This window comes from Lynx canadensis, chromosome A2 (genome assembly GCF_007474595.2).
Source record: "Lynx canadensis isolate LIC74 chromosome A2, mLynCan4.pri.v2, whole genome shotgun sequence".
Lineage (NCBI taxonomy): Eukaryota > Metazoa > Chordata > Mammalia > Carnivora > Felidae > Lynx > Lynx canadensis.
The window spans coordinates 163591672-163602774 of record NC_044304.2 but is presented as its reverse complement, the minus strand read 5'-3'; the positions used below and the strand labels follow the sequence as shown (position 1 = coordinate 163602774).

Sequence of the window (11103 nt, the reverse complement as noted above, 5' to 3'; positions counted from 1 at the left end):
CCCCAGACTGCAGGGGATTTTAGACCAGATGATGGAACGTGGATCGGAAGGAAAATAGGAAAGATGGCTGAAACACGGGGCTTCTGGCTGGGTGGGAAGCGCCACCTAAGGGGGTCCCTGAAGCGGGCTAATTCCTCCTCCTCTGAGTGGGGGGAGGGGGCACTCGGCGAATCTCCGCATCCGCATCCGCATCCGGACAGGAGTTGAGGCTGCGTCCTCACCTTCTTCCTCTGGGTAACCCTGATTTTCTGATTACGGGGAGAGGTGGAGCTGACGTCAGCATTCAAGGCGCTGGAGTGACTTTGGGAGTCACTTCGTCCTCAGAACCTGGAGCCAGAAAGGAGGCGGCTCCCTACCCAGCATTCACCCCTCTTGCGGCCGGGGGCCGAGGTCGCGCCATCCTGGGGCCCTCGGAAGGGGGACGCCACCACGGACGCCCCCGGCCCTCCGCTACCGGCCGTGCTACGGCGGCAACGCAGGGGCACGTGGAAGCCTCGCCCGCGATTTCCGCCCCCGTTGATTTCCGCAGTCCCAGCAAGTCCGCGTTTGGGGCGGCGCGGGGCTGCGGCTCCTGCGCCCGCACTTACCGCCGCCCCACTGCGCACCCCTCGGCGCACCCGAGAAAAGCCGGGTGTCAGGCGGGTGGGGTGGGGTGTGAACCCCGCTCCCCGGTAACCCCGACCGCTCTCCGGGCGCCTGCGGGTCCGCACGCCGGGTGGGGAGGGGCCCGGGGCCGCGGTTTTCCCGGAAGCAAGTGCGGGTCAGTGCGCGTCCCGCCGCAAGCCCCGGCTTCCGCCGCTGCGGGGTGGCCCGGCAGGGCGCGGCGGCGTCGCAGGGGGCTCGGGCCAGGAGCCAGACCCCGGGGGACGAGATGCTGCGCAAATCAGCTCCAGGCCGGTCCCGCGCCGCCGCGGCCGGGAGACCCCGCCCGCCGGGCAGGCGACAACGTGCGGCGACCCGGGGAGCGGGCGAGCGGCGTGCGCCGTGCACTTCCTGTTCAGTGCACGCGGCCTTCCACCGCCCCGCGCTCGCCCAGCCTGCCGGGCCGCGCCGCCCCTCGCCGCCGGCTCCCTGTCCCCGGGACGCGGCGCGGCGGTGGGACGCAGCGGGCGCGCCCTCCGGCTGGCAGGGCTGCGCCAGCCGAGCCGCCGCCCGAACTTCGGCGCGCAGCCGAGCGGGGAGCCCAATTGCCGGGGCGTTCGCGTTTGCGCCTCCTCCTCCCTCCCCCCCGCCCCATCTCGCCCAGAAGGGGGACGGGCCGAGTTCCAGGCTCGGGGCTGGTTCATTCTGCGGCCCAGGATTATATTTACACACACACTGTCCCACTCTCGCCAGATTGTCCGCTTCGGCGCAGGCACGGGAGGGTTGTTTTCCAAAGTACCGTCTTTCCCTGCACCTGCCTTTCAGATCACCTCTGGGAACCTGTGGGAGGAGCTGACAGGGTGGACGATGTTGCTTCGCTTTGCAAAAGGAAGAAAACTTTGTCACCCAGAGGGAGACCTCTGCCACGCGTAACCCGGAGAGAGACCAAGAACCAGGACAGGCTTTGGCTTTGATTTTGCATCGATGAGCCCGTAAGGAGGAAGAGGACACGTGAACTCAGCGCACACGCCGACCGCCATCCTCCCCGGTGGCGGCGGCCCCAGGTACCTGCGCCACCTTCCCTCCCCGCGGAAGTCCCCACGCGGTGTCTCCGGGGTGGAAGGCTAATCATCAAGAGCGCGCGGCTCGAGGCCGACGGCGGGGGCCGGGCGAGGAAGGAGAGGACCGAATTGCAGGAACGAGTTACCCGGAATTAACTTCTGGTTAAAGTTATGGGAAGCTCGGCCATGGACACCAAGAAGAAGAAAGATGTTTCCAGCCCCGGCGAGAGCAGCGGCAAAAAAAATCCCAGCCAGAAGAGGCGTTCGCTGCGAGTGCACATCCCGGTGAGTGCCAGCAGCGCGGTGCCCGGCTCCCCACCCTCGCCCGGTCGTCTACCCCGGCGCCGAAGCGGTTAACGCGGGACGCCCCGCGCGCGCCGTGCGTGCCCCTCCTGTCACTTTGGGCCGCCCGGGGATGGGTGGCGGCGCGGGGTCGAGCTGGGCCGCCGATCCCGGGCTCCATCTCTCTCGGCGACCGTCAGCGGCGGCGCGGGAGGGGGCGCGCGGGGCGGCCGGTGGCGGGCTGGGCGTAGCCCCGGATCCCGCCTGGTGCGGGTGCTGGGGGGCGGCGCGTAGTGTTGTTTTGTTGAAAAAGGACGGTGTGGACTGCGCTCCGGGGAGGTGGAGCCGCGCGCGGCTGCCGGGGCCGGAGGGGCGGGGCAGTGGGCGGGGACAGCGCGCGGGAGGCTGGCGGGGGGGGGATGTGTGTGGCTGTGTAGCTGCGCCCCGAAACGGACCTTCCCCCTTCCCAGTTCCGCTCGGGGTGTGCCTGGGCCCGGGGCTCCGTGGGGGGGGGGGGGTTCCTCTGCAGCTATTCCTTTTGCCTGTCCCCGGGAGCACATTTCGGGCATTTGGGGGTTCGGGACTCCCTAACGCGTGCGGAGCTGCCACGAACTTCAGCCCCAGCCACGCCGGCAGCCCCGCCCGGACTTTGGCGACTTCGATCGGTCTGCGGCTCGACTCTGTGCAACTGGAGGGAGCGCCGGGAGGGGGCGTGCGCCCACCCTGGGTTTTGGCTACCCAGGGGAGCCGCGGCCTTCCCCAGCGTCCCCATCGGGAAGTCAGGTGGTGGGGCGTGCGGCGCAGCCCCTACGGGCACTCGAGAGAAACCCCCCAACTGGGTCATGCCCCTGACCTCCACCAGCCAAGTAAATGTTTGTCCAGATACACGGACGGACAGACGCACGCACACAGGCACAAACATACACGCAGAGCGGTGGGCTCCGTGAAGAATGTTGGTTCTCTCCCTGGGGACGTTTAGTTCTCTCTCGGGGGATGACCGGTTCTGGGCACCGGGTGGGAGTGCGAGGTGAGTCCCAACCTCTGAGGACTGCCTCCGGCAGGGCTGGGGAGGGGCTGCTGGCCTCTCACTCTCCCCCTGCGAACCCCCGTTAGGCACTTTCCTTCAGTGTTTGTTGAACAAAGCCCCCCCCCCCCTTCCCTTCCGTGTGTGCGTACACTCCCGCCTTATAGCGACGTTGAAATAAAACAATTCACGGGAAAGCTCTTGCGAACGTAAATAGTGTGGTATGAATGTATGGTTGTCACATCTGCATCAGGGCAACTGGTTTTAAAAAGAGAGACCTAGAGAGAAGAAAATGACACTGCCCAGTGTCAGGCCATATTGTACCGAGGCGGACTGGTGAGGACGGTTCCAGATGCGGTGTTGGGGCCGCTGGAGGGGCGGTGCTGGTGGTGAGTGCGGGACAAAGTCCCGAACCCAGAAAAAGACTTGAGGGGCCACGCTGTGAAAGTGGGAAGGCCACGGTGTAGCTGGAATCCTCTGACCACCCTTCTTGCTGCTGGACGTGATTTTGGCTGCTTTTCACAACCTTCTGGGCATGATCCATCCCATACCCAGAAGTGCTTTTCACTCAGTTGTCCCACACATGTGTCTAGTGCTCTGGTTGATGGCGAGATCAGGGGTGAAAGAGAGGGTCTCTGTCTCCTTCCTTATAGGGCTTGTATTTGCTGGTGGGACCCGCGGGGACGAGCTTCTTCTCGTTGACCATCTAGTAATTGCCTGTTGACCGCTGCACCGGGTTGGTGAGAGTCATACTCTAGTTGGGGAAATATGGCATTCAGACAGATGCTGGCACATGACCCAAGGGCATCCGATGACCGGTGCTGGCAGCCACTGCTTTCAGAGGGGAAAGAGGGGTAGGGGACAGTGTACTGACGTGTTCCGAGAGACATCAGACCCAGAGGTGGTAGGCAGGACAGAGCCACGTGTGAGAAGCCTGGATTACTCCCACCAGCGAACCAGCTGGAGCACCTCCATGAGTTGGGGGTTGGATGATGGCTTCCGGGTACAGCAAAGAGCCCCTTCTCATGGAAGAAAGGGTGTGGGAATCAGAAACGGAGTGAGGCCCCATCAAGGAGGGCCCTGAAGTAAGGTTGCCAGATTTAGCAAATAGAAATTTTGGATAAACAAGGAATAACTTTTTAGTACGTGAATGTCCCATGCGCCATTGGGGATGAACTTGTGCTGAAAATATCATCCATCGTTGTCTGAAATCCCACCTTGGGTGTCCTGTATCTTTCCGGTCAGCTCTCACTGGTCCAGTGCACTCTCAGGAAAGAGCCCTCGTGAGGTCCCCAGTGTGTCCACACAGCTTGTCTCTGCACTGAATTGGATTGAGTCCCTTTTGGACGTGATTAGCCCCAGTCGTTCCCCCCGTATCTGGTGCATAAACAGAACCATGACCTAGGGTGTCGGGGTGTTGCAGTCACGGTGAACCTCCCTCCCAGGCTCTGATTATCTTACCATCTTTACCCTCCTTGCTACCAAGAGCACCTGCTGTGCCCTGAGACACCAGAATGGGGGATCCATTTCCGAGGTTGCCCTAGGGCCTATGGGTTATAGCAGGTAACAGAGACCTGGAATCACGAACTATAGTAACTGATGAACTGAACGCGATGAAGGGAGAATGGCCCTTGGGCCTGATGGAGGATGAAGCCTGGCTTGGTTTTAGTCCCTTCCTTAGGTGGACGGGCTCACCCCTTTCTGGCAAAGGGGACGGTGGGAGAGAGGGGAGGAAGGGGAAGCGGGAGTTCGGACTCCTCTGGGGGTTGCCCGGGGCCTGTCAAGGAACGAGATGGGCGCCATGTTTAGAATCGTGGTGGGTTGGCGCCTCGCCCTGGTTCTCTTCCCTCAACCTTCCTCCCCAGTGTCAAGCAGGAATAATGATGAAGGTGGTGGGAATGGTTTTGGAAAGTAACTCCTTGGAAGCCTAGCCGTGTGTGGCATCCTGCCAGAACTTGGCCAGAGAAACTGTTGTCTGGAGAAGGTATATTCTTTTTTTTTTTTTGGTACCGGAAGAAGCAGCTTCTCTATTAATGCTGAAATTCATACGTGCCAGACCTTTTTAAATTGATAACTGTGGACCGGCATACTGTGGGTCTTTGGAACTGTTTAGAAGCCAGTGATAGAGCAGGAGGCCATGGGGGAGGGAAGGGCTTCGGAGAGGAGGACTCTGCAGGAGCCTGAGGGGACACCGAGGCAGGCCTGCAGGAGCTCAGGCTCCAGGCAGTGGCCCGGTATTTACCGCCAATGGAAGGCATGGGTCCCCGGGCCTCCTGGGAGAGGTGCTCCAGAAATCCTTCACGGTCGCTGGAGACACACTAAAACTAGAGCCAAGAGTAGCTGGCTGGTCGCAGAAGGTTGTGAACACAGCACTTGGCTCGGGCAGGCCGGTCACTCGTGATGGCTTTGCCCGTGGAGGGGAAGCCTGACACTGCTTGAGGCCCAGCGCCTTCTACACGGCGGGGGGGGGGGGGGGATGCGCCTGTGACTTGCATGTGACCAATAGCCTCCATCCAACCACTTCCACTCTGTTCAGGGACCCCAGAAGGGGGGTGGGGCATGGGCTGGACGTAGGCTGGACCAGAGCCGCCCTTCTGCCCACCCCCGCCCCCCGGGGCGTGGAGGACCGAGTGCCTAGAGTGCTGGCTACCTGTCACATCACTAAAATACCGCAGCCTGAGCCTCAGTGAAAGGCAAGGGATGCCATGCAGTACAGGGAGGGTGTCGCTTTTGTTCTTGGCCTTGGCCTTGGTCAGTTTGTACCCCTTGAACAAGATTTGTTGAGTAGGGGTTTCAGGCAGGGTTTTCTGTGGTTCCTGGACCAGCCTAAGTACAAGCACCCGTTGTTTGTTTACTACATAAAATCCTGAGTAACAGCCCAGACCTACTGAATCAGAATCTCTGAGGAGTGGGACCATGGTTCTGTGTTTCTGATAAGTTCTCCAGGTGTGTCTTATGCTTACAGTGGTGTACATATTAAAATAATTGTTTTTCAACTTCCCCAGTGTTAGTACTGATCTGTTTCTTCTACCCCTGTGAGTTATTCTTTCTACCTATCTGTTTAGGTATCCATTCATCCATCTGTCCATCCACCCATCCATCTATTTATGTATCTGCCTGTCTGTCTATCTATCTATCTATCTATCTATCTATCATCTATCCATCCATCCATCTACTTATGTATGTATGTATGTATGTATGTATGTATGTATCATCTATCCGCTTATCCATCCATCCATCCACCCATCCATTTATGTATCTATCTATCCATCTATCCATCTACTTATGTATCTGTCTGTCTACCATCTATCTATCCATCCATCCATCCATCCGTCCACCCACCCACCCATCTATCTTATCTATCTATCTATCTATCTATCTATCTATCTATCCATCCATCCATTTATCCATCCATCCATCCATCTACCCATCCACCTACTTATGTATGTATGTATGTATGTATATGTGTATGTATGTATCTATCTATCATCTATCTTATCTATCTATCATGTATCCATCCATCCATCCATCCATCCATCCACCCATCCATCCATCCATCCAATCCATCTATCTACTTATGTATCTGCTTGTCTGTCTATCTATCTATCTATCTATCTATCTATCTATCTATCTATCTATATCTATCAGCTATACATCCATCCATCCATCTTCATATCTGTCATGTATACTTTTCCAGTTGTCATTGGGAAGAGATGTCCTTGGCTACTGACTCTTGAACAATGGTAAGATACTCTGGCTCCCAAATAAATATGGAAGCCCAGTGCGGGCCAGCCTGTCAGGGCACAACGGAATGTTTCTTGATTCTGCCCTATGGTGCATCTCGGACGCCCTGAGCGTAGGCTCTTCCAGGGCCCAGAGTATGATATCAGGACACTCAAGCTTCAGGCGAAGCTCCCCAGCGACGGAGTCTCCAGAACTGTCCTGTGGCTCCAGGGTTTATGAGTGAGGGCGGGGTACCCCTCCTCAGCTTGCAGGATGTGAGTGTGGCAGACTGGGGAGTGGGCTTCCTGAAGCATGGGCATGGCACGTTGGCTGAATGCCAGGAAGGCACAGTCGGGCGCCGAGCCTGTGGAGGGAATGGGCGGGAAGAGTATGGATAAAGAAGTCCCCTTCCTTGTGGGCTCTGCCCTGTGGCTTGTGCACACATCTCCAGGGACCAGCTCCCTTAGCGATATAAGCAGAGCATGCACAAAACTAAGGGATTTGCTGAGTCACCGTTCCGTGCCCTGGGGTGTGCCCTCAGGCTGGGATACACCCTTATCTCATCCCCCCACCCCACTTCACAGGTGGCCCCACTGAGAACAAGCACACCCCCCCATCCCAAGGTTGGATGGCAGGTGGAAATGGAATGTGAGAGCCCAGCCTCTGCTGCCTGGTGCTCGCTGGGTCCTAGTACCCCATCTGTGGAGGGGTTCGAGCCCCTTGAGCAAACCAGGCTCTGATGACCTCTGCAACTATGGACGTCATGGAACGTGATTTCAGCAAGCGGACATCTCTAGTACTCAGGTAGCAAAGACAGAAGCAGCCACCCAATATGGCTCGAATGCTCAGTATCCCGTCTTCCCACATGTCGTGTTAGGGTTTTCGTTGCTTTGCAAGTACCTCCCCCGCCCTGCTTGCTTTGAGCTGGCCTCCTCCTGGGGTGAAACCCAGGAGAGCTATATTCTACTGCTAACGTCCAGCCAGAGGTAGGACTTCTGAGGTTCCTAACCCCCAGATGGACTGAAGGAGCACGGAAGCACTTGGCCCTTACCTTCTCACCCGCTCAGACCTCATCCCGTAACTTCTAATTTTTTTTTTTAATGTTTTTTTTTTAATTTTTTAAATGTTTATTTCTGAGACAGAGACAGGCAGAGCATGAGTGGGGGAGGGGCACAGAGAGAGAGAGGGAGACACGGAATCTGAAGCAGGCTCCAGGCTCTGAGCTGTCGGCACAGACCCCGAAGCGGGGCTTGAACTCACAAACCGCGAGATTGTGACCTGAGCCGAAGTCAGAGGCTCGACCGACTGAGCCACCCAGGCGCCCCTTTAATGTTTATTTTTGAGAGAGAGAGAGAGAGAGAGAGAGAGAAACAGAGTGCAAGAGGGGGAGGGGCAGAGAGAGAGGGAGACAGAAATTGAAGCAGGCTCTAGGCTCCAAGCTGTCAGCACAGACCCCGACAGGGGGCTCAAACCCACGAACCGTGAGATCATGACCTGAGCCGAAGTCGGACGCTCGACCGACTGAGCCACCCAGGCGCCCCCATCCCATAACTTCTAAATCGGTTTGTATCTTCTCAAACCATTCAGACAAATACATGTGCTTTTCCATGAGGCTGTTTCCCTGACTGTTTTCTTTTACTTTTCCCATTTTTCCTTTTTGATTTGTTCAGCTCACTGCCAACGATGTTCTGTTTCTGGGCACCATTTTACTTTTATGGGGGCGACCCTGGTTACTAAACAGGACAGCCGTCCCTACAGAGCTGGGTTAGAATCCAGCTCTGTTTCCCCATTCCCCTCCAGCCACCCTCCCTTTGACCCAGAACGGTGAATATGATGGCATGCGAAAACACCACTTGTCTCCTGCCTCTTTCAAGACGGTGGCCCAAACCGTCTTGAAACCCCATGATGCCAAACCAGAGGTCAAATTGTCGTCAAGGTCTTTTAAAATCTAGGGCAAATCAAGGCCCATGAGGCGCAGAGCCGTCAAGAGCTGAGGCCGAGTCCTTAATTTGCTTGGTGAACTGACTGTGATCTTCCTCTAACGGGGCAGAGGAGCCTTGTGACGGTCAAGCTGTGTCCCTGAGGCTTACCCACGGGGAACCTTAGAGACCTCACTGCACAGCGTATGCAGCTGGAACAGAGGAAGGGGTCGGCTCTTCCCGGGCCCGGCTTGGCCTCCAGGGGACAGCTGGCGTGGCCCACGGCGACATGGTTAATCCCAACCTCACTACCTCGTTCTTCCAGTGCCTACTCTGAAAATAATTTGGTCTCCATTCTTTTCCTTCCTGTTGACAGGAAGCCCTTCTCTGCCGGCTCAGGGGCTTGTCACAGACCAATCAGATATCACCCAGGCTTTGGGGTTTCTGCCAGGGCCTCTGTGTTTTGATGTACTCTGACCTGGCAGTGAGGTTGCTGGACAGTGTGCAGCAGAGACCGATTTGCTCTTGGTGGCCCCAGGGGTCCAGCCTTTTTTCCATGAGGCCAAGGCTGTGGGAAGCCCTGCATCGCTGTCCCCTTGCTGCGGAGGGGGAGCACGGAGAGGGCTCAGCCGGCTGCAGAGCCCAGCTCAGGACGGCACTGGGGTGACCTCCCTTTGTGCGGAGCGGGGGTGGGAGGAGGGTGGGGGGATGGGGGAGCCGGAGGAAGGACACAACCCGGCCATGGGACACCGACTTCTTGGTCTTGAAAGAGAAGGAGGGCTGGGGGATGGCTGGGGATCACATTTACGGGTAGGTAGGGTTAAAGCTGGCACTGGGAAGCCAGTCGATTCATTTCTGTCTGTTTTCCAGGCGATGGGGTGGTTCTCAGGATTCAGAGATGAACAGGGTCATGGGTTGAATTGTGTCCCCCAAAAGATCTGCTGAAGTCCTAACTCCTTGGTGCCTGTGCACGGGACCTTATTTGGAAATAGGGTCTTTGCGTGTGTGATTAGCCCGGTTAAGATGAGGCCATTAGGCCGGGCCCCTAACCCGGGATGACTGGCGCCCTTCTATGAAGAGAAGGGCGCAGACACTGAGGGAAGGTCATGCGAGGACAGAGGCAGCTCTGGGTTCCTTCCTCTTGGTTTCACCCCTTGCGGCATGGGCCATGCGACAGCCACCGGGTCGGGGCCTTGAGGCTGTGATCGCCTGGCCCCATTCTTGTCTATGGCATATTATGTAATCAAACACCCCAGAGAGATTCCTCCTCGAAATTCGGACACTGCTCGATGGGTAGTTTCATTCATAGTAGCTATGACTGATCAATATCATCGATTGTAAGATACCACCTGGGTTGTCGTCAGATTTGGCTAACACTGTTGGACCACTTGCCATGTGGCAGGCCTGTATTTTTATATAAGCCACCTCTCTATCTCACCCATCAGCCTACTGTTATCGGTGTTCCTAGCCTCACCGTAGACAAAGGGGGTAGGCTGTCTGTGGCTCCCGGCTATTCTAGCCTAACCCGCCTAGAAAACTCTCGGTTGTGTTTTCACTGGGTTTTTGATGTCTCTGCTTGGCCCCACTCCAGCCCCGGGCTTTTGATGCCTCGAGACCAGTCCAGGCAGCGTGGCAGCATGGGGGTGGGAGGTAAGGACTGCTCAGTAGGAAGGGGACACCACCCACGTGATGGGCACGCAAGAAACGAAACACCTGGTCTGGACAGCTGCCCTCTAGTGGTTTGCCAGGTCTCAGTACACTTTACGTGGCTCCTACATTTTTATTTCTATTTAATTTAATTTTTTTTTGAGAGAGCACGTATGCTCACGTGCACGAGTGTGGGAGGGGCAGAAAGAGAAGGTGAGAGAGAGAATCCCAAGCAGCTCAGCACAGAGCGCGATTCGGGGCTCAGTCTCAAGACCATGAGATCACGACCTGAGCCAAGATGAAGAGTCGGACGCTCAGCCGACTGAGCCACTCAGACGCCCCAATGGTTCCTACGTTTTTTTTTTTAATTTTTTTTTTTAACGTTTATTTATTTGAGACAGAGAGAGACAGAGCATGAACGGGGGAGGGGCAGAGAGAGAGGGAGACACAGAATCGGAAACGGGCTCCAGGCTCCGAGCCATCAGCCCAGAGCCTGACGCGGGGCTCGAACTCACGGACCGCGAGATCGTGACCTGAGCTGAAGTTGGACGCTTAACCGACTGCGCCACCCAGGCGCCCCGTTCCTACATTTTTTAGAGGAAGGTCATTGAAAGCAATTCTTTATCTTTCTCATCTCAAAAAGAAACAATCCACCTTCTATAATTTCATAGCTCTTTATTCTGTAGGTCTTTTTCATTTTTTTTTAATAATGGAACATTCGAATAAGCACTAAACCAGGAATTGGAAAATCCTGTGTCGAGTCTTCTGCCAAACAGCCACCGAGCTTTCTCTTGGAAGGTCAGCAGACGCTTCGCGAAGGCCTGTTGTGTGCCAGGCACCGTGCAAGCCTCAGAGAGGACAATTG

The 11103-nt window shown here is 56.8% G+C and overlaps 1 protein-coding gene across 5 annotated transcripts in view; it reads left to right on the top strand.

Annotated features, from left to right (window-relative positions):
• The first annotated feature begins 1291 nt into the window (after positions 1 to 1291).
• PRKAG2 (protein kinase AMP-activated non-catalytic subunit gamma 2) overlaps positions 1292 to 11103 on the top strand; it is a 260684-nt gene continuing 250872 nt past the window's right edge. For 2 of the 5 annotated variants that reach the window (XM_030308856.1, XM_030308854.1), the window contains exon 1: positions 1295 to 1928. In XM_030308856.1, coding sequence (XP_030164716.1) covers positions 1815 to 1928 — 114 coding nt within the window. In that variant the 5' untranslated portion in view covers positions 1295 to 1814. Of the gene's footprint in view, positions 1929 to 11103 lie in introns of all 5 variants that reach the window. The other 3 variants (XM_030308857.1, XM_030308859.1, XM_030308858.1) reach the window with 3 other exon arrangements.